The sequence below is a fragment of the Macaca thibetana genome, chromosome 16, assembly GCF_024542745.1.
Source record: "Macaca thibetana thibetana isolate TM-01 chromosome 16, ASM2454274v1, whole genome shotgun sequence".
In the NCBI taxonomy this organism is placed as follows: Eukaryota; Metazoa; Chordata; class Mammalia; order Primates; family Cercopithecidae; genus Macaca; species Macaca thibetana.
The window spans coordinates 65,145,381-65,172,394 of NC_065593.1; the positions used below are offsets into that span (position 1 = coordinate 65,145,381).

A 27,014-nucleotide genomic window follows, 5' to 3' on the forward strand; every position below is an offset into this window, starting at 1 on the left:
CTGTCGGAAACACACTTCCAGGTTGCCTTTGGGAGTGGTCTGCTTGGCCTTTGTTACAAGCAGGGTTTTTGTTCTGTTTTGTTTTGTTTTTTTGAGACAGAGTCTTGCTCTGTCACCCAGGCTGGAGTCCAGTGGTGTGAACTCGGCTCACTGCAACCTCTGCCTCCCAAGTTCAAGTGATTCTCCTGCCTCAGCCTCCCGAGTAGCTGGGATTACAGGTGTGCACCACCGCGCCTGGCTAATTATTGTATTTTTGGTAGAGATGGGGTTTCACCATGTTGGCCAGGCTGGTCTTGAATTCTTGCCCTCAAATGATTGCCCACCTCAGCCTCCCAAAGTGCTGGGATTACAGGCGTGAGCCACCACACCCAGCCTACTAGCAAATTTTGAAAGGCAAAAGGGAGCTAGGAGGGGCTGACACGGAGTTGTCTGATGGGAATTCTTACTAGTTTACAGAAATCACATCTGTTGGTGACTGTGCATTGTTGAGCTCGGGTATGAGTTGTGGCATCCAGTGCGTGGTGTTCACGGTGTTCGGGGCTATGTGGTGTCTGTTCGTCTAGGGCCTGCGTCGAAGGTGGCTTCAAGAGATAATTATTTCGCTCAAGCAGGGAGTGAGAGGTAACTGCTGTCACATCTGAATGCCTCTCTGAGTCTACTCATTTAAAGGGGCTTGCATTCCTCAGATAAAAGGTCCCTTTGCTTTCTCATTACTCCCCATGTGGCCTGGCTGAGGCCACCCCCTCGTGAGGGAGTTGTGCTTCTCACTGCTGAGTGGGGGTGGAAGTCCAGATTCCCTACCCAGCCTTCCCTGACAGCAGCTGGCAGGGGATTGGGTGCCTGGTTACAGCTGGGTGGAGGTGGACGTCTAAGCTCCCACTCTGCCTTTGCTGGCCTGAGTGGTGGGGCCATCATTTTTTTCTGGGGTGTTCTGTAGGGTGGAGAACTCATTGTCTAAGTCTTCTGTCTTGCTAGGCTGCTCCTTCCCTGTTTTTTAATTTATTATTTATTTATTTTTTTTCTAGAGAGAGAGGTATGGCTTTCGTTATTGTTTTTCTGTGCCTGTTATTGTTTCTGCATTGTGGCCTCTCCATCGGGGCTGTCTCCAAATCTGGGATACATGAAGAAAGAGAAAACCCAGATAACTCATTGCTACATCGTTCCGTGGACCCTACTGTCTGTCCACCTTTCAGTCCCTTCTCATGCTTGTTTTATTTTTATTTTTTATTTTTCGAGACAGAGTGTCACTCTGTCACCCAGGCTGGAGTGCAGTGGTGCGATCTTGGCTCACTGCAACCTCCGACTCCCAGATTCTAGTGATTCTTCTGCCTCAGCAGAAGAGCTGGGATTACAGGTGCCTGCCACCAAGCATACCTGGCTAATTTTTTGTATTTTTAGTAGAGACGGGGTTTTGCCATATTGACCAGGCTGGTCTCAAACTCCTGACCTCAGGTGATCCACCTGCCTTGGCCTCCCAAAGTGCTGGGATTACAGGTGTGAGTCACCATGCCTGGCCCTCACGCTTGTTTTATACCCAAGATCAGGGCTTAGTTCTACTTGGTGGGAAGGATAGGGAAAAGTCTGGCTACTTCACCTTCCCGGAAATGTTAAGTGTATGGGATGGTTTTAAGGGCCGGGCATACAAGCAGCTCACATTGTTTCTGTGACATCCCACCAGAGAGCCTCAGTGTCCTGGTTCTCCTGGATGTGGTGGAAGTCTGGTACCCCACTCTGGGCCTGGCCTTAGACACCTGTGCAATTTCTTACATGCTCCATGGTGACCATAGAAACCAGCATGAAGGTGATGATGCTGATGGAAGAGTCCAGGTCCTCCAGTTGCCACCTAGAGATCTGCCTGACTTTCCTTTGTCTCTGATCTGGCTGAGAAATACACCTTTATCATGTTAAGCCACTGAGATGTTAGGGTTGCTTGTCACAGCACTATCTATCCAGACCCTAGATCGTTTAAGATCTCTTCTTTTCTTTTCTTTTTTTTTTTGAGACAGAGTCTCACTCTGGGCCCAGGCCGGAGTGCAGTGGCACGATCTTGACTCACTGCAACCTCCGCCTCCTGAGTTCAAGCGATTCTCACACCTCAGCCTCCTGAGTAGCCGGGACTACAGGTGCATCACCACACCCGGCTAATTTTTGTATTTTTAGTAGAGATGGGGTTTCATCATGCTGGCCAGGGTGATCTCGAACTCCTGACCTCAGGAGATCCACCCTCCTCGGCCTCCCAAAGTGCTGGGATTACAGGCATGAACCATCGCGCCCAGCCACAAAACACTTTAAGTGAAGAGCACAGCTGGTCCTTCAAAGGAGCTATTGTAGGAAGAAGCCTGGGGTCTGAATTGGGGGTGGCTGGGAGTCCTCAGGGCCTGTTCCCCTCCACAACCATTGGTGTTGTGTTTGCAGCAAGAAGTCATTGCTGGCCATGCAGTGGAATGTGGGGAAGATGGCTCCAGCTCTTGCTGTAGGGTCAAACAGAGGATCCTGGCTTGGCCTTAAGCTGGACTCGAGGATCTAGACCGGGGGCTCTCAGGAAGACCCGAGGACTTACTGCATTTTCAGCTGACCGAACAAACTCATGCCAGGATCAAAGGGAGGTTGCACTTTGGGAGCAGTCTGCGAAAAATCTGCTCTATTTTATGAAACAGGTTCTGTTTGTAGGCCCTGGTCAGGAAAGAATGCTCACAAGCCAAGCGTGGCCTGTTTGGAGAGAAATCTGTCAGGCTAAGTGTGTGTTTACTTTGGGACCCAGCAATCCTGCTCAGGCAGGCAGAGCCCAGGAAAACTCTCATGCAGGCTCACAGAGGCCGGGCTAGAGCATGCTCAGTGCTGTGCTGTTTGGGAAGCAGGGAGCTGGGGGCAGCCCAGGTGTGCAACATGGGGGAGGAGCTGACAAGTAAACCTGGCACCTCCTGTAGTGTACAAGCTCCAGTTCTAGTCAACAAACTCTGTGGCCCCATGGCAACATGGAGGGGGCTTAAAAACCCAGTGCTGAGGCCTGGCACAGTGGCTCACACCTGTTATCCCAGCACTTTGGGAGGCCGAGGCAGATTGAACACCTGAGGTCAGAAGTTCAAGACCAGACTGACTAATATGGTGAAACCTCATCTCTACTAAAATACAAAAATTGACTGGGCATAGTGGTGTGCACTTGTAGTCCCGGCTACTCAGGGGGCTGAGACAGGAGAATTGCTTGAATCTGGGAGGCGGAGGCTGCAGTGAACTGAGATCACGCCATTGCACTCCAGCCTGGGTGATAGGGTGAGATTCTGTCTCAAAAAAAAAAAAAAAAAAAAAAAAAAAAAAAATTAATTAAAAAAATAAAAATAATCCAGTACTGAGTGAAAAAGCTAAAGCCAGAATGAGATCGACGGCATAAAGCCAGTTATATAAATTCTTTTTGCCCAGGCTGAAACGCAGTGGTGTAATCATAGCACACTGCATCCTCAAACTCCTGGGTCTAGGCAATCCTCCTGCCTCAGCCTCCTGAGTAGCTGGGACCATGGTCGTGTGCCACCATGCCGGTCTAAGTTTTAAATTTTTTTGTAGAGATCGGGTCTCAGTATGCTGCCCAGGTTGGTCTTGAACTCCCGGCATCAAGGGATCCTCCCACCTCAGCCTCTGTGAGCCACTGTGCCCAGTCAGTTATGTAAACTTACACACACTCCTACAAAGCCAGCATGTACACCTGACAATCACACAAGCGTACGGATGTGCACTTAGAAGCATTAGAATGGTTGCCTTTGGGGTAGGGGAGTGGAAATGAGAAATGAGATAGAAAGGTCTAAATAGAGAAATGATACGGGACAGGACTTTGCTTGGACTCATTAACTCAACCTGTGGTGCCCTACACAAAGCAACAGTGGAGGCAGATTCACCCGGAAAAGAATGTTGGGGCGGGCTTAAGACAGAATGATGCAACCCAGGTACTGTGCCGCACAGAGGCAGCGCATCGACTCTGCCAGAGCCGGCTTCGCGGGGAAGCTTTACCGGCATCTTGAAGGATATGTAGAGGCTTCAGGTACCAAGGAAGGTGGGTGGGAAGCTGGAAGGGCTTTGACCATACATGCAGGCGTGGTGGCTCGAGGGAGCAGCTGCTATTTGGGAAATCAGAAATACTGTGCTTTGGAATGGCTAGAGCAAAAGTGTGAGCCGGGAGGATGGAGGAGACTGGGTCCTGCAGGGCTGTGTGAATCATGCTGGAGTCTGGACTTGATCACAGCTAAGAGGAGACAGCAGGAAGCCACTGAATCATGTTTCAAAGCTTCCTCATTGTCTTTCAGCCGTACCACCAACTTCTGCAATCTCCCCACACGAGTGCCTGGATGTCAGACATGGCTGAGGGCATCATCTCTCTTAGTTTCTGTTTCTCTGGCAGTTGCTCCTTAAAGCTTGCTTGTGTTTTTTCAAGAGCTACCCTGGACTTGGGAAAATTCTCTCCTTAGTCATCACGTTCTCAAAGATTTCACTCACGTTATTCTTCATCTCTAATGTTTTAGTCAAATCCCACGTATTTCTCTCATTTTTGATTGTTTCTCAAGAGGGTTTTTTTGTTTGTTTGTTTTTTGTTTTTTCCTTTTCTTTTGGTAGAGTCTCACTGTGTCTTCCAGGCTGGAGTGCAGTGGCACGATCTCAGCTCACTGAAACCTCCATTTCCTGGATTCCAGCGATCCTCCTGCCTCAGCCTCCCAAGTAGCTGAGATGACAGGTGCCTGCCACCATGCCAGGCTGATTTTTGTATTTTTAGTAGAGATGGGGTTTTGCCGTGTTGACCAGGCTGGTCTCGAACTCCTGGTCCCAAGCGACCCGCCCACTTTGGCCTCCCAAAGTGGAGGGATTATAGGTGTGAGCCACTGCGCCTAGCCCAATAGTTATATAGTTTCCTTTTGTTGGATAATTAGGGTCTTTTACATTTTTCACTACTATATGTTCACATTTTCATTTTTTTTCTTAGAATAGAATATGAAAAGTGGAATTACTGGGCGAAGAGAAAGGCCATTTTTAGAGTTCTTCTAACTTGCTGCTAAGTTGCTTTGCAGAATTAGAGCACTACGTCACCTACAGACAGCATACGGATTCCACCAGGCTGTTGCCTGCCTTTGCTGAGCATTACCTTAGAAAACCTCTTGGCTAATATGGGAAAATTTATAATTTTATTGTTTTAGTATATCCATGTGCTTGATTTTCAGTGAGATTAAGTGCCTTTTCTTCTGAATGTCAGTCATCTGTATTTCTTCTGTTGAGAATTGTGGGTTGATGGTGTTTGCCAATTTTTCTCTTAGTTTGAGTATTTTTCATTTTGATCTGTATAAGCTCTTGATGTTTTTGATAATTTTGTTTCAGTTTTTTCAGTTTTGTTGTCTTTTTTTTTTACACCCGAATAATTTTAGTTTGTTGTAATTAACTCCATCTTTGTGCTTGGATTTCAAGTTCTGTGAGCACCACAATGATGTCCCGGTGACATCCGCCCGTCAACCAGGACAGGTTTTCCAGAAGATCTGCCCACTCACCTCTCAGCATACTGGAGGATTTTGATTAAAAAACACTCCCCTTTTTCTTTCTTTCTTTCTTTCTTTCTTTCTTTCTTTCTTTCTTTCTTTCTTTCTTTCTTTCTTTCTTTCTTTCTTTCTTTTTTTCTTTCTTTCTTTCTTTCTTTCTTTCTTTCCTTCCTTCCTTCCTTTCCTTCCTTCCTTTCCCTTCCTTCCTTCTTTTCTTTCTTTCTCTATTTCCCTTCCTTCCTTCCTTCCTTCCTTCCTTCCTTCCTTCCTTCCTTCCTTCCTTCCTTCCTTCCTTCCTTCCTTCCTTCCTTCCTTTCTTCTTTCTTCTTTCTTTTTTAATGTAGGGTTTCACTCTCTCACCCAGACTGGTGTAAAGTGGTGTGATCTTGGCTCACTGCAACCTCCACCTCCCAGGCTTGAGTGATTCTCCTCCTCAGTCTCCTGAGTAGTTGAGATTACAGGCGTGCACCACTACCACCTGGGCAATTTTTGTATTTTTAGTAGAGACGGGGTTTCACCATGTTGGCCAGGCTGGTCTCGAACTCCTGACCTCAAATGATTCATCTGTCTTGGCCTCCCAAAGTGCTGGGATTCCAGGCATGAGCCACCGCGCCCAGCCAGTGTCTGCATTTTCTGACTCTGTTTCATCTGTCATATACTCTGCAGTCACGCCCACCTGTCTTCTCTGCTCACCACTCTACAGACATGCCCTTGACAAGGGAACCAACAACCTTACCGTCAGTCAAATCCAAATGCATCTTCTCTTTCTGCATCTTACTTGACCTCAGCAGCCTTTGACTCAGCTGAGCACTTCGTCCTCCCTTCTTTCTCCTTTCTTTGCTTTCAGATTACCTCAGTCAGCTCAGGCTGCTGTAACAAAGATATGGTAAATTGGGTGGCTCATGCAAAATAAATTCATTTCTCCCAGTTCTGGTGGCTGGAAGTTCAAGATCAAGATGCTGGCTGAATCAGTTCCTGGTAAGGGCTGTCTTCCTGGCTTTTAGATGACTGCCTTCTTTCTTTATCTATCTACACATGGTAGAGAAAGGGAGAGAGAAAGCAAGCTCTCTTGTATCTCTTCTATGATTCTATGATTTCTTTTTAATTAAAAAAAAATTAAGAGACAGGCTTCACTATGCTGCCCAGGCTGGAGCGTGGTGATTATTAACAGGTACTATCATAGTACACCGCAGCCTCGAACACCTGGCCTCTAGTGATCCTCCCCGCTCAGTCTCCTGAGTAGCTGAGACTACAGGCTTGCACCACTGTACCTGGCTTGTGTCTCTTCTTATAAGGGCACTAATTGTATTCATGTAAGCCCCACCCTCATGGCCTAATCATATCCCAAAGGCCCCAACTCCAAATACCACCACCTTGGGGATTAGGCTTTCAGCGTATGACCCTGGAGGGACATAAGCATTCAGTCTACAGCCCAGACTCTCCTGGTTTCCTCCTGCATCACTAGGTGCTCCCAATTTCACTCTCCTATTACTACCCTTCCCCTCCTCCTCCTCCCATCCCTCCTCCCCCTCCCCCTGGCCCTCCCCCTGCCCCTCCCCCTCCCCTTCTTCCTCCTCTTCTTCTTCTTCTTCTTCTTCTTCTTCTTCTTCTTCTTCTTCTCTTCTCCTCTTCTCCTCCTCCTCCTCCTCCTCCTCCTTCTCTTCTTCTTCCTCATCCTCTTCCTCTTCCTCTCCTCCTCCTTCTTCTTCCCTTCTTCTTCAACAGAGTCTCACTCTGTCGCCCAGGCTGGAGTACAGTGGTGTGATCTTGGCTCACTGCAACCTTGGCCTCCCAGGTGCAAGCACTTTTCCTGCTTCAGCCTCCCTAGTAGCTGGGATTGGCACACAGGCGTGTGCCACCACCAGGCTAATTTTTATATTTTTAGTAGAGATGGGGTTTCACCATGTTGGCCAGGCTGATCTAGAACTCCTAACCTTAGGTGATCTGCCTGCCTCAGCCTCCCAAAGTGCTGGGATTACAGGCAGAAGTCACCGTGCCTGGCCTTGCCTCCTCTTCTTTTGCATCTGGTGCACTCTTCTGAATGCCAGCGCAGTCTCATTCTGAGCGTCACCTTCTCAGAGTATTCTCAGACCATCCTGGGTGGTTCTTGGTCTATGACTCTGTTTAATTCTCTCGGAGCAACCATCATGACCTCTTGTGCCTTGTTTCTGCATTAATTTACTACAAGCAGCTGGGTAGTGGGAGATAAGGGCACAGATCCTGGAGCCAGGCAACCTGGGCCCTCCAATCCTAGCTTCATATGAACACAATCATATAGCGCCTCACCACTAATGGGTCATAAGGCCTTCAGCAGGTTGATTGGCCTCTCTGTGCCTCAGTTCCCCCCCCCGAAACTGGGGATAATAGAAGTTCTCCCTCACAGGGTTGTTTAGAGGATTAGAATTGCATGAGTATGTGTTTAAAAATTAACTGCTAAGAAGGTTCCTGAAGGGTGCAGCCTCCTCCAGCTTATGTCTTTGAGAAACAGGATACTTTTCCCATTCTTGGCAGAAATATACTCTAAGTCTTTATAAATTGATTAATTTAGGAGCATCTTTTCTATATACATTAATATGGCACATCGCTGCCCTCTTTATGAACTTCTCCCTTTTATAATTCTCTACTATTCTAATTATATCAGAAGTAACCTTAAAGCTGGTAAGAATCGTCTTTTAACTTGCTCACTTCGCTTTTCTATGGAGGAGGGAATTTCCTGAGCTCTGTGCAGTTCCAGGGGCAGCAGCTTTAGTGACAGCCTGAAGAGCAGGAGGTGAAAGCTCTGGGCTGGGGCAGTCCGGGGAGTTAAGGAAGAAAAGCACGTTGCTGTTGTTGTTCTAGTAGTTGTTGGAGAGGTCAGCGAGAGAGAAGGGTTAGATGTCCATCATGTTGAGTTTGAGGTGTCGGTGGAGTCAGGGTGGAGGTAGGATTAAAGCTGGGACAGGGAATGGAATTGTCCTGTAGGAAATCCCATGTGTGGCTGGAGGAGCTGGTAAGAGCTTCTGCTTAGGGGGCCAGGGGACGTCCTTAGGGGAAAGCTACCTGCTTCTTCTGGGAACCTGTGGGGCTGCACCAAGTGGAAGGCAGGAGAGTGCCAACTTGTCAGGCTGCCAAATGAGGCAGATGGGGCCAGGCGAGAGCATCTGTATCTTCACCAGGGCTAAGCTAGACTCTACCTGGACCCTCCCTCTGGCCTAAGATCACTCTCTAGGTTGTCTCTGCCCTGGTAAATCCTCATGCCACCTAAAGTAGCTTCTATAACCCTCAAGAAGACTAGCCCAAGAGTGCTCTGCTTTCAGGATTCTGCTTCCAATTACCAGTGGGAAAGACTGCTAGTTGCAAGTGGGGAGGGGTCCATCGTCAACGCCAGAGGATGGCAAACTCTTTTTGCCAGGGCCAGCTATTACAGATTTTAGGCTTTGTGGGCTCTGTGGTCTCTGTCACAACTAGTCAACTTGGAATTGTTCCTATAAATTTTATAAAATTAATCAGGGAAGAAGGGAAGGAGAGAAATGAAAATAAATCAAGCTTGCAGCACATTTGGCATTAATCATGAGGTCAGCCTGCTCTCTTACCTGCTTCCTCATATTTGCTGCCTATTCCCCCAGAATCACACAGACCCTGTAGTAAGACTATAGTTCCCCTTAATTGCACCATAGGTAACATCTTAAGCATTGTGAGACATTAAGTTTTCCATTTGAGATATTCTTATCAGGTCTTGCATACCAGTGAAACTACTGATGCCAGCTGGTCTAGAGGAACCCAAGAGAAGCTGATTCACCAAAGAAGGCTGTTTCCAGATCATGATGATGTCATCCATCCTACCTTGACCAATAATGATCCTAATTTTCCAGTTACTTGCCCTCTACCATCCCCTTAAAAGCCCCAGCCCAGAACTTCTCAGGGAGATGGATTTGAGGGTCCCTCCCATCTCCTTGCTTGGTTACCCTGTGACCATTAAACTCTTTCTTTGCTGCAAACCCTGCTGTCTTGGTGTATTGGTTTGTTCCAGTGCAGCGGGCATATGAACTTGTTGGTCCTGTAACAAACTCTGCTGTTGTAGCTTGAAAACTGCCATAGATAATACATAAATGAACATGTGTAGCTGTATTCCAGTAAAACTTATTTGTGCACACTGAAATTTTAGTTTCAGACAATTTTCATGTGTCATGAATTAAAAAAAAAAATTTCCCACCATTACCAATGTGGAAATGATCATTAGCTCAAGGGGTGTACAAAACCACAAGGTGAACTGAAGATGTGGTTTTGGTTTGTGTTCATCTCTTGCATGGCCCTACAAGTCTCATCATTTGCCAACCTGTTTTATATTGACGTCTTTGTCTAGCACTCCCACAGGATGGGAAGTTGTGACTTTGGATCTCACACCCCTATGTAGTGCAACTTAGGTGCTTGTTCTCATGGAATGCTCTAACTCCTTACAACTATAGGAAGCTGAGATGCCTTGATGCTCCCATGAGCCCATCAATGGGGTTTCCCCTCACCCTGTTCCCTGAGTGTAATGACCCTTCATGGATCCTAGCTTTTGGCAGGGGACTCTGCTCCCGCTCCCTGTCTTGTATAGACCTGAGACATTGTCTTCTGCCCCTGAGTGGCTATTTAAACAGCAGCCCCTTTCCTCCGAAGGCCCAAATTCATTTTGACTGGTCCCCATTAGCCTCTTGGTATCAGATCCTGCTCACAGACCTGGCTTTTAGCTCCCTTTACATTTCTAATACCTGGAATTTCCTTTTATTGGATTTGACTGCAGTTTGGCACCAGATGATAGCTTCTATATCGACTCTGTCTTACCAGGTAGTCTGGAGTTTGGATTTTCTAACTGGATTATAGTGATATGTGCCTATATTAGACATGGGGAGTTTATATTTTTTCAACCATCAGCACATGCCTTTGCTTATTCCCATTTCTTTTATTTTATGAACAACTCTAGAGATAATATTTTTTTTAAAGGAACCAGAAGAAAACATTATAAAAGCAGAACCAAGAAGGCTGAAGATTTGTTTGATCCTCTTGGTGGAGAGAACTGAAGCCTCCAACTGTTGTCTCTGCTGAATAAATGGCACGAGGGTTGCTGTGGTTTGAATGTTCCCTCGGAAACTCGTGTTGAAACTTAACTGTCAATGTAATGGTATTGGGATGTGAAGTCTTTAAGAGGTGATTAGGTCTTGAGAGCTCAGTCCTCATGAGTGGATTAATGCTGTTATCTCCGGAGTGGGTTAGTTATTGTGAGAGTGGTTTCCTCATAGGGTGAGTTCAGCCCCCTTTTTCTCTCTGTCCAGCAGGCTTGCCTGCTGTCTTGTCTTCTGCCATGGTATGACCTTTGTCAGATGCCACTACCATACTCTTGGACTTCTCATCTTCAGAAAGCTGGGAAGGTGAACAAATTTGTTCTTTTTATTATTGTTATTTGAGACAGAGTCTCTCTCTGTCGCCCAGGTTGGAATGCAGTGGCGTCTGCAATCTTTGTCTCCTGGGTTCAAGCAATTCTCCCACCTCAGCCTCCTGAGTGGCTGGGACTACAGGCTCATGCCACCATGCCGGGCTAATTTCTGTATTTTTATTAGAGATGGGGTTTTGCTATGTTGGCCAGGCTGGTCTCAAACTCCTGACCTCAAGTGATCCACCTGTCTCGGCCTCCCAAAGTGCGAGGATTACAGGCATGAGCCACTGCACCTGTGAACTTTCCTTCTTTATAAATTACTCAGCCTGTAGTATTCTGTTATAGTAGAAGAAAATGGACTAAGACACAATGTTGTAGCTACTGTCAGCTCTGCTCATTCTGGGTCCATCAAGTGTGTGGCTCGTGTCACACATGGGACCAGGATCCTGGTGTTTTATTGTCCCATCCAGGGCTCTATACTAGATATAATATTTCTTTCTTTCTTTTATTATTATTATTATTTTTTGGAGATGGAGTCTCGCTCTGTCGCCAGGCTGGAGTGCAATGGCGCAATCTTGGCTCATTGCAATCTCCACCTCCTGGGTTCAAGTGATTCTCCTGCCTCAGCCTCCCAAGTAGCTGGGATTACAGGCATGTGCCACCATGCCTGGCTATATATTTCATCAGATACAGTGGTACATAAAAGATAAGAAGTTGTGCTCTTACAACAAAATTTGAAATATCAGATGATCCAGTAGAGTTCTAAAAGATAGTAAAGATTAGAGGCTGTGGGTATCAAGGATGGGTATCTCTGGGGGAAGAGAAGGAAAGAAATTATAGTTTCAGATACCTGTCTTAAAGAAGAATATCTTCTGATGTGCAAGTTGGATTAGAGAGAATGTATAGCTAGTGGAGGGACCAGATGAGAAGCTATTTCAATGGTCCAGGACTATTCTAAAGGTGTTTAACGTTAACTGCGCAGTTACTATGTTCCAGGTACTGTACCAAACACTTTACTTACATTAACTCATTTATTTCCCGTGGCAACCCTACGAGAAAGAATCGTCCTGAGTTCTCTATTTTACAGATGAGGAGACTGAGGATGAGAGTGACATAGCAACATGCCCAAGGTCAGATGATTAATGAATGATGGAGATGAGATTTGAGTTTGTGTGACTTCAGAATCTGTGGTGTGGACCATGACCCACATACTGAACTAGGTTAGTAGTGTATAAGCAGGTGAAGCTTCCCTACAGGAAGTTAGAAAGTAGGATCTGGCGCCCAGGAGGGATATTGGGATATTGGGTTAGAGGAAGAGGTGTGAAGTCATCCGCATGGAGATAACGGTTGAGAAATACATGGGGAGTGCTCACTACAGCTCCTTAAGCAGAGGGTGTTTTATGATTCAAAAGTAGGCAGCCATAGAGAAGGGAAGCTACTTAGATCGATAAAGTAATCCCAGATTGGAAGAAGAGTGAAAGAGGCAGAGAACAGAGTCTCCTCTGCTGGAGAGGTTTCGTAAACTGGGATTGACTTTCATGAAGTACTGAGTCATGAAATCTCAGGGGGTGACCCAACCATTATATTCACATTAAAGGAAGGTCAACAGATTTTCTTCTTTGTGCTTAGTCCATTCTCAGAAGCGTCTCTTGCCACCCTTCCCCTTCTGCTAAGTAAGGCTTAAAATTAGGAAGCATCCTTTAAAAGGCAAAAAAGGAAACAGAAGAGAGAGAACACAAAGGAGACTTGGACAAGTAGAAAGTGGATGACCCAGGCTCTGTTACACATACTTGGATTCCAACTGGGACCTAGATTTGCTGAGGACGGCAGCCAGGGAGACAGGACCATGTGGCTGCTCCCAGCTCTACTCCTTCTCTGCTTCTCAGGTGAGTGGGGCTGTGGCTTTGGGGACTTGGTTTTGCAGAGGGCGGGACAGTAGGTAGAAGAGCTATCCTGGGTTTAAGCCAGAGGTAAAGTGTCCACAGAAAAGGGAAAGATACATCCATTCATTCACCTGTGCATCCTTCTGTACATTCAATCATTTATCCATGGATCCTACAAACACTTACTAAGCACCAGATATGTGCCAGGACTGTTCTGGGTGCTGTAATTAAGAGTAATTTCTGAATTGAGGGAATCAACTAACTACAATACAATGTGGAAGTTACTGTTGTAGAGACTTATTCATGTGGTGATGAGAGTATGCAACAGGGACCCCTCACTTTGCTCTTTGAAGGGTGGGAGATGTCACTGAGGCTTCACTGGAAGTTCATCCTGAAGGATGAATGAGTTGGCTGAGTGAGAAAGGAGTATCTTATGGACAAGTGTGAGGATATTAAGGACCATGGAGAGTTCAAGAATTAACAATAGTTCTGTTTTGACAAAGCTTAGTGTAAAGGGGTTGGAATGGTTTGTGAGAAAGAATTAATGGGCCAGATGCAGTGGCTCACACTTGTAATCCCAGCACTTTGGGAGGCCAAGGCAGGTGGATCACCTGAGGTCAGGAGTTCGAGAACAGCCTGGCCAACAAGGTGAAACCCTGTCTCTACTAAAAATACAAAAATTAGCTGGGTGTGGTGATGTATGCATGTAGTCCCAGCTACTTGGGAGGCTGAGGCAGGAGGGTCGCTTGAACCTGGGAGGCGGAGGTTGCAGTGAGCTGAGATTGCACCACTGCACTCCAGCCTGGGTGACACAGTGAGACCCTGTCTCAAAAAAAGAAAAAAAAAAAAAGAATTAACCAAGTGTCTAAAATGCCACCCTCAACATCTACCTTAAATCCTTCCTGGAACAAGGTGTGGTGTAAACAAGTAAATGAAACTGTCCTGCAAAGGTTGGACTTTCAGAAGAGAAACTCTTATTAATAGACATTCAAAATGCAAAATGCAGGAAAACACATTTGTCTGTGGAAATAAGTTTAGGCTAAAAATTAGAGGACATTCTTCATGTTTGCAGAATGAATTTTATGGTTGATTTCCCTCATAAAACATAGAAACCTCCCAATGTAATGACAAGGTTCTTTCTAGAAGGGTGAGTGAAAATGACAGAGATTTAAGGGAAGAAGACCAGGTAGATGACACTGACTCAAACTCCTGGGCTCAAGCAGTTCTCCTCCCTTGACCTCCCAAAGTGATGGGATTACAGGCATGGGACACTACACTCAACCAATGTTTGCTCATTTTGTATTTGAATTTGCTTCCTTTTTCTTTGCCCTTTCCATCTCTCTTTCCACTCCTATTTCATTCCCCATCCTCAGGCTCACAAGTGACCTTCACAGGTCCCTCTGAAAATCTTAACTGGGAAAGAGAGATGGAAAGGGGCAATTCTAGCATGGATGATAAATGACAAAGAGGAAGGAAGCAAATTCAAATACAAAATAAGCAAACGTTGGTTGAGTGTGGTGGCTCACACCTGTAATCCCAGTGCTTTGGGAGGTCAAGGTAGGAGGAATGCTTGAGCCTAGGAGTCTGAGATCAGCCTGGGCAACATAGCAAGGCCCCGTCTCTACAAAATAGTAAAAAATAAAGAAAGAGCAAAACTAGAATTCTATTTATTATGCATTTTTATAGCCTACAAACACTTCCAAACAGATGATAGAATTTAACCCTCTGAGCAATTTTGTGACCTAGGCAGGGCAAATAGCATTGACTCCACTTTATAAGTAAGTTGATGATGGGATATCTGATGACATAAGAACTAAATAGACAAGCTGGAAATGAAGTCCAGATCTGTGTCCTCCACAGAGCTCTTTCCATTGGCCATAGAGGTGTCAAGAATAAGGCTAACCGAGTAATAGTCACGAAATAGCTGATCTCTCTGCAACATCATCTGGTATTTCCATTCTGAACTGATTGCTGTCCAATATTTACTAGCTCCCATTAACCTCAAGCAACCAGCAAGCACATGTTTCAAAAAAGGCACAGACGCATTTTTATAATTCCATCAATCATTTCCAGGAACATGCTGGATTTCCTTGAGACCTGCTAATCTTGCATTCAGGTAACACTCTAGCAGGACAGAGGAAAGTATCTTGGAATTAGCATAACCTTCTTTTTCCTTAACTTCAGGTGCCCAGGATTAGATCATGGGTCATGGAACACTCTCTTATCACTGGTCCATTCAAGACCCTCTTTTATTTTAATTATATGTAACTTAAACATCTGTGAACTCACTGGCCAATCCGTGAACTAGAATGTTATCAACAACAAAGATCTCCCCACTCCTTCCCAATCCAATCCTGGTTCTTCTTTCAAACAACAGTAATTTGGTGTCATTTGCCAATACTTTGCATGAAAAGTTGCTTTCATTATATTTTTATATTAAGTAGAAAACTGGGCTAAGCAACTAGAAGCCACGATCTACATCTGAAGGTCTGTGATTTAATCAGCCACACCCCTCATCTCATCCTTTTTTTCTTCTTCTTCTTCTTCTTCTTTTTTTTTTTTTTTTGAGAAGGAGTCTGGCTCTGTCACCCAGGCTGGAGTGCAGCGGGGTGATCTTGGCTCACTGCAACCTCCGCTGATCAGGTTCAAGCAATTCTCATGCCTCGGTCTCCTGAGTAGCTGGGATTACAGGCATGTGGCACCACACCTGGCTCAGTTTTGTATTTTTGGTAGAGACAAGGTTTCACCATGTTGGCCAGGCTGGTCTCACCTCCAGTGATCTGCCTGCCTTGGACTTTATCTTTTTCTTTAAGCTCACCTATCCAGGCTCTCCCCTCTGCAAGTTGCCTTGCTTTACCTCCATTTTGGAGGTGGCTTTGCTTACTGGGCTTTAGATAGTACCCTTATCCACACTCCTGTCATGCCTCTGAAATATAAGTCTTTACGAGTGACTTCCACTTTTTTTTTTTTTTTTTTTTTTTGAGCTGGAGTCTTGCTTTGTTGCCAGGCTGGAGTGCAATGGCACGATCTTGGCTCACTGAAACCTCCGCCTCCCAGGTTCAAGCGATTCTCCTGCCTCAGACTCCTGAGTAGCTGGGACTACAGGTGCACACCACCATGCCTGGCTAATTTTTGCATTATTATTATTTTTTTAAATGGAGCCTCACTCTGTCGCCCAGCCTAGAGTGCATGGCATGATCTAGGCTCACTGCAACCTCCGCCTCCCAGGTTCAAGTGATTTTCCCCTTCAGCCTCCCAAGTAGCTGGGATTACAGGCGCCTGCCAGTATGCCTGGCTAATTTTTGTATTTTTAATAGAGACAGCATTTTACCATGTTAGCCAGGCTGGTTTCAAACTCCTTACCTCTGGTGATCCGCCCGCCTTGGCCTCCCAAAGTGCTGGGATTACAGGCTGGAGCCACTGCGCCTGGCCAATTTTTGTGTTTTTAGTAGAGAAGAGATTTCACCACGTTGGCCAGGATGGTCTCGATCTCTTGACTTTGTGATCCGCCCGCCTCAGCCTCCCAAAGTGCTGGGATTACAGGCGTGAGCCACAGCGCCCAGCCGTGACTTCCACATTTTAAGAATCATCTTTTGTCTTTTCAGAAGATTCATTTGCATTGGTTTCATTTCAATGAGAAGGTTGCCTACTGGAGAGAATAGCCATCATGAATGCAGAAGGCCCTTTCTTTTCTAGGGTGACCTTCCAGATTTGCTAGGTTTGGGGTTCCCCATAGCACTTTTAGGCTTTTCAGGATGAGATTCTGACTCTGCAAAGGGACTGCTATTTGCTTGACTTAGAATGGCTTGAAAAGTTGTAAAGTTTGTGAGCCAGAAAGACCCCTAAACCTGGAGGTTTACCTAACAGAGACCTGGGAAAGGAAACAGTTCAGTCCAGAGGAGCTAAAAGTAAGTGGCTCTGGGCGCTGGAAGGGACGAAATGGTCCCATGGTTTCCTCTCTCAGCTATGCTCTCCCCAGTGTGTGTGTGTGTGTGTGTGTGTGTGTGTGTGTGTGTGTGACTGAGAGGAAGGTGAAACATTTGCTTCCTAGCAGGGCTGAAAGAGTCCAGGTTGTAATCAGGAATGTGGAGGACAGATTCCAGAGGAGAATGCCTCTTTCCAGAGGTCAGGGGCAGAAGGCCAGGGCAGTTCTTATGTAATTGAGGAATTAAAGACTTTTTGGGCTGGAAGGAACCTGGAAAGCTCTCTTGAGTCTGACTTCCCATCGGAAGCTGGCATCTTATTGATTGGAGTGGCAGGAATTCTAGGACACATTCAGCTCTGAAGGGGCTGGCTCTGATCCTGGCAGAAGAAGAACCCCAAGCTCTCCAGGAATGATCCCTTTCGGAAGCAGCACAAGCAGGCCTCGGTTCCACCACCAGACTCTTGGCTGTGATGAGCCCTTTGTACCCTGTCAAACTCCCACTGTGGGAAATGCAGTCCTGAGCTCTGTCCAGAACCTGGAAGGAGGTGCTGCTGGGATGTGCCACCTCTAGGAGGGGGCTGGGGGCAGGTGGAAGGGAGGAGGTGAGGACCGGCTCTGCAATCTCAGGAGGGGTGTGCAGCTGTGGGCAACATGTTCTTGGGGGAGAACGTAGGTGGGGAGCAGGGATTTGGGAATGGGAAGATTCCTGAAGGTGTACAGCATCCAGGGCAAGGAAGGTTCTTACGAGAATTAGGACAACAGAGAAATAGGAAGCTCTCAGAAGATGTGGGGTCAGGAGCAACTTTGCTGTGGTCAAGGGAGCACAGAGCGGGAGAACACAGGTTTGGAGCAGGGTTTGGGGTAGGGACTGGGAAGGGGTCAGGGTGGGGGTGACAGGTGCTACTGAGTGTGGGAGGGACCAGGAGGGTGGGAAGAGATAGTGACAGTGAGATTGTCTCAGACCAAGCATGGCTGGTGGGGTGAGGAAGGTGTGCATGGTGGCGGCTCACACATCTGCCAAGGCATATGACAGACAGAGCCAGCTGGGGACAGAGTGGGGAGGAAAGGCAGGTGGTGGGAGGAGGGGAGAGAAATGAATGAAGCCAGAAGTCAGGGACTCCTCCGTCCTCAGTCACCTCGGATCTAGATGTAATTAGCTCAGGAGCCCAGATGGTCGTAGGACTCGCAGATACCAGGGGTCGTTTCACACTTTCTGCTCATTCCAACAGCTTAAGCTTCCGTGGCCCCTGTGTGTGTTCATCCTCTTATTGCTAACTCAGGTTACTTTGGGGGATGCAAAGCTCAGCCTCGTGACTGTCTTTCTCTCCCCCTCTCTCACACCCACACACACGTGCACGTGCACATGCACTCAAGTTCAGTCAAAGCCTCTTGTAAGTTTGTCAGCACTCGCTCAAGATATTGGGGCCTCTGCTGAGCATCACATCCCATAATGCCTGAACTTCTGCCTACCTACAGCCTTTCTTTTCCCTTCTCTTTCCTTCCGTATCAACTTCTCGCACTTTGCCTCCCAGATTCTAAGCCCCACTTTCCCCCCAGGACCCAAAGCACCTCACTCGGTTACAGAGAGCAGCTTCCCTCTTTCCTCTGAATGCGTGGTGACCTCTGACACCCAAGACCTGGGGACTATTATCGGGGAGGCTGATCTTGTGTCCCAAATTCATGTAAAGAAGCTTATCAGGGCTTCCTTTGGACACAACCCCTCTTCCCAGGGTCATGTCGATTCTTCCCAGAGAGTGGTTAAGATCAGAGCAGGAGAGTTATTTTCCCTCCCACAAGAACACTCTGAGAGTGGAGGAAACCACACGTTGTGCTTTTAAAGAATAAGCCTGAGTTGCAGAAGACCCCAGAATACATGGGTCTCACTCCGAAGGGAAGTGATCTTGTATATGACCAAATCTCATGCCTGGCAGAGGCTGCAGGGCCCGGGACAAGGCGGGACAGCTCCTCTCTGCTCCTACCTCCAGCTTTGGTTTCCAAGTGCTAGGGCCCCTGCACTGTGACTTGGTGTCTCTGATCTCACAGGGGACAGGTTTCTTCTCTCACAGGGATTCTTTGGCTTAGGTCCTAAGCTCAGGTATTCCTCCAGGTCCCCATCCCAGGAAACACCCAGGTCTCCCTGGCAACCTTCCCCTCAAGCTTCAGACAGACGGCTGCTGATAGGGCCATCTGGATGGAGACCTGGGACTCGGGCTTGTGTTTTCCAGGCTGTTTGTCTCTGATGGGCCCCGACTCTGTGACTGGCACCGTGGGGGGCTCTCTGAGAGTGTGGTGTCAGTATGAGAGCACGTACAAGGGATATAACAAATACTGGTGCCGAGGACAGTATGACACATCATGTGAGAGCATTGTGGAGACCAAGGGAGAAGAGAAGGTGGAGAGGAATGGCCGCGTGTCCATCAGAGACCATCCGGAGGCTCTCGCCTTCACTGTGACCATGCAGAACCTCAATGAAGATGATGCTGGATCTTACTGGTGCAAAATTCAGACAGTGTGGATCCTGGATTCATGGTCACGCGATCCCTCGGCCCTGGTTAGGGTGTATGTTTCCCCAGGTAAGAGCTCCCCTCACTTCGGCAGCAGGGCTTTAGGGTGTGACAGGACAAGGGAACAAGGGTGGGTGGCATACTGAAGTGTGCCTCCAAGTCTTGTCTTGTCCTCAGTCACAGTGGTGTTGGGAGGAGCCCATAGCATGGACACGGAGAGAGGCGGCTGATCCTTCAGCCTTAGGTGGACTGGGGGGTGCACAGCTCAGGTGCCGTCACTCCCATGGGGCCCGGGCCTCACCCCATTACCCAGCATGGAGGAAGCCCCTCCATACTGAGCCAAAGCTGTTTCCACCGTGCCCTTTGGGAAGCCTGTACCAAAGAAGAAACACTCCTGTACATTTGCAGCCTCCTCACAGAACATCCTCCTACCATGCTGTTTTGAAATATGTCTTGCTTGGGAAGAGCTTCCTGTTTAGTAGCTTCTTGAGTGGAAGCTGCTCTTTCTCTTACTCCCCATATGCTAGAGGGCCGTGGAGCCATGCCTCAATTCTTCCTGTCCCCATCACAACTTCTGCCCTGTGACTTTCCACCTGCTTCCTTTAAATGTTGCGCCAGATGGCCACACACACCTTCTACCTGTGCTCGACAAGGCTGTCCATCAGCTTCCAGGCTGCTCCCCCTCATTCAGCAGGGACCTGCCAGTGCCTCCACTTCAACCTCTGCCATTATCTTGGCAGGTTTTAATGCATAACTTGGCAATCTTGCCTTGGGTTCCTTAACATTCTCAACCTTGGTGTCCTTTATTTTCCACTCTCTTCAGAATCGCACCCCAAGGAAACATCTCAGAGCTTGTCATCACCCAACCTGGTCGCTGCTCAGAGTCTTACACTCATACATTCTATTTTTTGACAACTTTTCATCAATCAGCTCTCCCCCATCCTCATGCCACTGTCCCTATTCTCAACCTTGTAGTGACCTTCTGTCTTCTGATCCTTCCCTCCATTTCCCCCAATTTATTGTCCCCGTCACTCCTGTTCTGACCTCACTTCCTTCCTAGGCCACTTTGAGCCCCTGAAATATATCACATTTTCTTTTTTTCTCTCCTTTTTGAGACATGGCCTCACTCTGTTGCCCAGGCTGGAATGCCATGGAGTAATCTCGGCTCACTGCAACCTCCGCCTCCTGGGCTCAAGTGATCCTCCCAGCCTGAGTAGCTGGGACTACAGGTGTGTACTACCATGCCTGGCTAATTTTGTGATTTTTAGTAGAGACAGGGTCTTGCCACGTTGCCTAGACATGTCTCAGACTCCTGGCCTCAAGCCATCCACCTGCCTCGGCCTCCCAAAGTGCTGGGACTATAGGCGTGAGATCATGACCAACCTGACATTTTCTTCTCTTAGTAGCACCCATAACTCCTATATTGTATTTCCTTATCTACCTGACAAAACCCTCATCCCTGGATCAATCCTAAAATTAAGGCCACTAACCATCCCAGTTTGCCCATGACTAAGGGGTTTCCTGAATGTGGGATTTTCAGTGCTAAGGCTAGAAAAGTCCTGGGAAAGTTGGCCACCCTGTCTAAAATCCACCTGCTCTAGCGCTGCTGGGGGAAACAAAGTAAGAAAATGGTGCCTGTGGCTGCCAGTAGAAGTTCAGAGTTTCCAGCGTTACCTCCTGTACATCTACCTTCCTGAGAACACACAGGACATCAGTTTCTTTCCTTCCCCACTTGCAAACTTCCATGCAATCTACATTCATTCTTCCCCCTTCCCTTTCAGGTTGAGGACAGGCTTCCCCATCCTGTCCAAGGGTGATCCTCCTGGGGCTGGCTCCTTGTCCTGTGGTTCTCTGCCTCCCCATCCCTCTTCAACCAAATTCCCCTGCCCCCTGCCCCTTAGCCATCCACACCATCTCCTGTCCTCAGACTCAGACTCTATCACCACGCTCACGTCTCTCACTTTCCAAAAGCAACCCATGGTCCGGCATTTGCCTCTGCTAGGTGCTGCCCATGTTTCCCTCCTTCCTGCTGGCCTGGGAGTGGATCAAGCTCCTCCCCTGTGCTCCTGTTGCACCTGCTGGGGCTCCTTCCCAGGGCTGCTTCCGGCTGAAGTGAGTCCATCTGTTTATGTGTCTCTGCCCCTCCAACGGGGTGGGGCTCAGGTCACATCCATCAGCGAATCTCCAGCAACAGAGCGGTCGAAGGCTGCTTATCGGATCACACCAAGCCTATGTCGGGCCCTTGGTGAAGGGCTGAGCCTCCAGGCCAACTGCTTTAGGGAGATCATGAGCTGGGGGTCCAGTGGCAATGAGGGAGTAGACTACGTCAATAGTCTGGTGGTCACCTGAAGTCCCCAGGAGGAGCCGAGTGACAACCTATCCCCTCTCTAGGGGCGGCCTACAGTGGCCTTTCCACATGGGCCGGGCACGGTGGCTCACGCTTGTAATCCCAGCAATTTGGGAGGCCAAGGCAGGCAGATCACCTGAGGTCAGGAGTTGGAGACCAGCCTGATCAACATGGAGAAACCCCGTCTCTACTAAAAACACAAAATTAGCCAAGCGTGGTGGCATATGCCTGTAATCCCAGCTACTTGGGAGGCTGAGGCAGGAGAATCGCTTGAACCTGGGAGGCAGAGGTTGCAGTGAGCTGAGATCGCGCCATTACACTCCAGCCTGGGCAACAAGAGTGAAACTCCGTCACAAAAAAAAAAAAAAAAAAAAAAAAAAGAGCGTCCACCTGAAGGGTGCTCGGGGCCCCCCTCTCATGGTCTCTACAAGGCTTCTTGGGCCACAGGCTGAGCCATCTTCCTTTAGACTCCTCCTACCCCTCCTCCTCCTGGAACTCCACATCAGGCTGCAGAAGCCCAGGCAGAGCGGGATGAAGGCAGAGTGGGCAGAATGGTAAGAGTCTTTCTCTGAGATGCGGAGAGAGACCTGGCACTTGTTGGAGGGAACTCTCATGGCTGGTTCTGGTAAGGGCTCCTTTTGTCCCTGGGGGGTTTCACCTAGGAGGTGCCCCGGATCTGGCTTCAGAGGTCTCTTCAGCCTCTTCTGTGAGTAGGTGATTCTGTGTGACTTCCTTACTGGTGCTTCTTGCATGGCTGGGAGCCCAGGCACGGCCCGATGCATCATTTTCATCTCTAACAGCAACAAGGACCACACGTCCAGCCACAACTCCCATCTTCCTGGTGGTGAACCCTGGGCGAAACCTCAGCACCGGGGAGGTGTTGACCAAAAATTCGGGGTAAGCGCCTAGGGCCTGGAGGCCATGGAGGGAGCAGCTCTGGGGTGGAAGCCGGTGGTGGTGGTGCACCATGACCTGAGATCATCACTGGCTGCTGTTTCTCTCCATCTCTGGTCCTGATTCTCATACTCTCTGAGTCTGCATGTGGATGCTGAGTGAGTAATGTCACTTGTGCTGTGAACACCTTTCCCTACGGGGCAACTAGTGGGACTCAGGTCGAAGGTTGAGTTCAGGTGCATGTGCAGCCCTCGTCCCCTCCCCATCCCTTTCTGTCTCCTTCCCCATCCAGCTCTGGACTTGGGGTCCCAGTTCTGTGGCCCCTTTCAAAGGTCTTTGCTCAGCTGGGGATTTTGCCACCAGGAGCTGTCTGTTGGGTCTGTGGGGAGATGGGCCTGCTTCAGGCTGTGGTTTGAGTCTGTTCTCCTTCCTCTCCCAAAGATACCCAGAAAGGGCTGTGATATTGCGGCCAGACCCTGAGGGGAGGGAACAAGGAGTGGAGCGAAACAGTGAGCGTGGTGGCCAGGTGCAGTGGCTCACGCCTGCAATCCTAACACTTTGGGAGGCCGAGGAGGGTGGATCACTTGAGTCCAGGAGATTGAGACCTGCCTGGGCAACATGGTGAAACCCCGTCTCTACTAAAAAACACAAAATTAGCCAGGCGTGGTGGCGCGCCTGTAGTCCCAGCTACTCAGGAGGCTGAGGTGGGAGAATCATTGGAGCCCAGGAAGTCAAGGCTGCAGTGAGCCATGATTGCACCACTGCACTCCAGCCTGGGTGACAGAGTGAGATCCTGTCTCAGAAAATAAAAAAAGTGAGAGATGGGACTGGTTTTAAGAAGTCAGTTGATAAAGTGGAGGCTGCGAGTGGACAGGGACAGAGAGGGTGCTGTGGCATGTGCGCCTGGAAGTGGGTCCTTCTTCTCTCTTCACTCCATCACCTCTCCTTGATGAGAGCCCCCGGGCAGTCCCTGATGGAGGGACAAGGAGGGATGGGGGCCACAGAAGGGGCTGCCCTGGTGTAGGTCCTTTCCCTGGCTGCTCCTGGGTTATTTGGCCTCCAGAGTCAGAGCCCAGGAAGAGGTGAAGAGAGAAGGGTCCTGGGGGTTCTGCCGGGGAAGTGACTCATTTTCACCGTGTCCCCCGCAGGTTCCGGCTCAGCAGCCCTCACTTCCTGCTCGTGGTCCTTCTGAAGCTGCCCCTGCTCCTGAGCATGCTGGGTGCTGTCTTCTGGGTGAACAGGCCTCAGCGGGCTCCTGCTGGGAGATAGAGCCAGGCTGACCTGAAGCCCTGCAGAGCCCTGTCCCCAGGGATGCCCTCCCTGCACAGGGAGTCAACCTTTCAGACTGGATGCAAGAGACCTGTGGACTCTGGAGGGATTTATTGTTCCTGTGCCTCAAAGGAGGGTCTTGGCTCTTAGAGGACACTCCTTTGGAGGCCTCAGTGTGGAGCTTGGGGGTCCTCCTTTCTCCTCCTCAGTTCCCTGCCTCCCTGCCCTCATGCCCACTTCCCAAGGGCAAGAATTCCCTGGAAGTTGGCCGGGCACCATAATGAGTGCCTGTAATCCCAGCTCAGGAGACTGAGGCAGGGGGATCGCTTGAACCCAAGAGTTCCAGGCCAGCCTGGGCAACATAGAGAGACCCTGTCTCAAAGAGAGAGAGAGAGAGAGAGAGAGTAAAGGAGGGAGGAAGGAAGGAAAAAAATTTTCTGGAGGAGTCTGGCCCTTCATTCTTCTCCTTGGCATAAATGCTTCCCAGGCCAGTTTCCCCCAGGGCAGTAACTACCTCCTTCCTGCAGACAGGAGGCTCCCTGAGGACACGTCCTCACAGTCCCAGCCTTTGGGCTCACAGGGCTCCATTCTTTCTCTGGGACAACCCCCAGGGAGCTTGGTCCCGGCAGAGCTTGCTCATGCAGTTACCCAGTGTCCTACATGCTCAGGGCTCCTCTCTTCTTCTGTCACCCCTTGGGTCTCCCTGGCTTTAAGGCTCCTTCTCTCCCTGTAACCAGGCAGTGTGTGGCTGGGCTCAGAACATCTCTGCCTGGGTGAGCCATGGATCAGCAGCTCCAGGTTAAAGTTCTGGGACAAGTTGAAACAGTAATGGGAGAAAGAACTGGTGGGTGCCCCTGATATCACTCCTGGAATTCCCCTACCTGGGGGTGTCCTGTGCACAGGGTCAACAGAGTCAGCTCTGTCCACTTTAGAAGTCTGGCTGAGACCACCTGTTAGCAATTAACCTTTTCCACAGGCGGAGCAGACTTCGTTTTTCAAAGACAGGATGGAGGACGCAGAGGTGAAGGATACTTGTCCACACTTGAAGTGCACAGTGTCATCATCACTACTGGGGACTCCTGGCTCAGAAACGAGCTCAGTTGGTTTTTTGAATGTTTGTCAATTACTCCATCTCCCTAAAGTTTGTGGGGAGGACTCCCACAATCTGCCACAAGCAAGCATCACCATCTCCACTTGCTACCTGCATCTGGATCAGTGCTCTCCCTCTGCCCCCAGGCCCGACCTCATCCTCAGCTAGTGATGCCAGTGTCCAGAGCACATGGAGCGCCCCTATGACTGCCGAGTGCTCAGGCAGAGCTGCCGTGCTCTGAACTTGATCTCTGGGGGGCTCCCAGCTCCATCATGCATGGTGACTCAGAGAAAGGTGGGGCTGGCCCAGGACTCGTGCTGAAAGAGAAATTCAATCTAACAAGGCCCATATTAATTATATTAACCCAGGAAATATCATGATGAGCAAGAAAGGAGCTTATGATTCATTTTATGAGAAGGATAAGCTCCCAAGTCATTACAGCATAGGAAGAACTCTAGAGCCACAGAAGATGCTGCTTCCTGATGTCAGGAGGTTGGTGAGGAGAATATCATGTTAAATTGGCCAGGTCAGAGAAAGAAGGTGATATTCGTGTGTGATGTTGAAGGAGGTATAGGGTTCCAGTGGGGCATGGTTGGAGCAACAGAGAGAGAGAGAGGACAGAGAAACAGCGTAAGTGAAAGCAGAGAGGCAGGAAATAATCTTTGTAACAAGAGTCACTCATAGAAGACCTATCAGCAAATGGACTGTACTGTTCACATACAGATGCTCATGGGAGGATGTGTCTAAGATTCCAATGGAGTGAAGTTTTTCTGTGCCAGGCCAGATGGAACTAACCTGGAAGAACTCAGGTGGTGGCAGGTTCAGGAGGCTTAGGACTCAACTCTTACTTAAACTTTGATTAGCTACGGTGGGATGGATTTGAGCAGAACAAGATGGGATTGCAGATGTGTTTTAGGAGGACTTACCTAGCAGATGTAGCAAAATCTGAAAGGAAGAATATGGGAGTCCGGAGTCTCAAGCCTGGAAAACCAGAGGAATGGGGCATCATTGACAGAAGTAGGAAAGTCAAGAGCAGGTTTGGTTGATGCAGAGCTTAGTTTTCTGTGTGTTTGGAATTATCTGGCAGAGAAGTCTAGCAGATAGCTAGAGATCTGGGTTAGCAGAGTGTGGAGCGCTGGAGAGGAATGTGTGTAGAAAGATTAATTGGAGGCCAGGAAAAAGTGAAAGCATGGAGGGAAGAGGTCAGAACCAAGGACAGAGCCCTCGGGGCACCTACATTTAAAGACAAGGGGTAGGAGGAAGAGACATTGAACAAGGAGCTGGAGCAGAAACAAACAGGTGGAAGATGAGAAGTCAAGAGCCATGAATGTTTCAAGGAGGAAAGCAGAGCTGGAGAGGTGGAGGAGGACCGCGATTGAGAGGCGGCTATTGAACTTATCATTCACAAGGTCACTAACGAAGCTCAGAAGAGCATATCAACAGAGCAATGTGAGCAGAAGCTGGAAGGGAAGAGTTAAGAAAGAGTAGACAGATGGCAGACAGCAGGTGCAGGAGAAAGAAACAGTGGCTTCTCCATGCTTTGAATTTTCCATTCTTCCTTACTCCCTTTTTTTCCTCTATTCTTCCATTCTTTTTTCCCTTTATTTACTCATTCATTCAATAAACTTTTATTGTGTGTCTATGGTGCATTGTTCTGGGCGTTACAGATAAGGACTTAAACTATGCAGAGTCCCTACTCCTTTAGAAGGGAAGATTAAGATGTAGACTAACAATAGCGATGCAGTGTGTTAGAATTTGTGTCAGGGGTCTGCACAGTGCTCTGCGCGGACACAGAAGTGAGGCGGAGAAGGAAAATTGAGGGCTTGATTTATAAAAATAAGGCAGAAGACTGGGGGATGATTGTCCCAGACAATGGTAGGGGACAGTCGTAGAGCATGCTGGAAACCAGGACCTTCAGGAGCCACATTACCATTACCATGTGTGCAGAGTGCACGCGAGGGAGAAGTGAGATATGGGGCTGGAGCCTCGTTATGAAAGGGCTTCATGGCAGACCAAGGAGTTTGAATTGAGTTCTGGAGACCACAGGGAGCCCCTGGAGGTTTTAATTTTTGAAATTTTTATTTTGAAAAAATTATAGGCTTAACATTGCAAATATAACATAGAGACCTGTGAATCCTTCATCCAGTGTCCTTCAATGGTGACATATTATATAACTGTAGGACAATACCCAAACCAGGAA

General features: G+C 48.4%; 1 protein-coding gene across 1 annotated transcript; it reads left to right on the forward strand.

The window, feature by feature from the left end:
- The first annotated feature begins 1,774 nt into the window (after positions 1-1,774).
- CD300E (CD300e molecule) lies at positions 1,775-26,456 on the forward strand. Its single transcript, XM_050762374.1, has 6 exons — positions 1,775-1,827; positions 2,416-2,473; positions 3,952-4,030; positions 18,936-19,283; positions 22,362-22,458; positions 23,604-26,456. Exons 1-6 carry the CDS (start codon positions 1,775-1,777, stop codon positions 23,722-23,724), a joined length of 756 nt encoding a protein of 251 aa, XP_050618331.1. The 3' UTR covers positions 23,725-26,456.
- Positions 26,457-27,014: the final 558 nt, after the last annotated feature.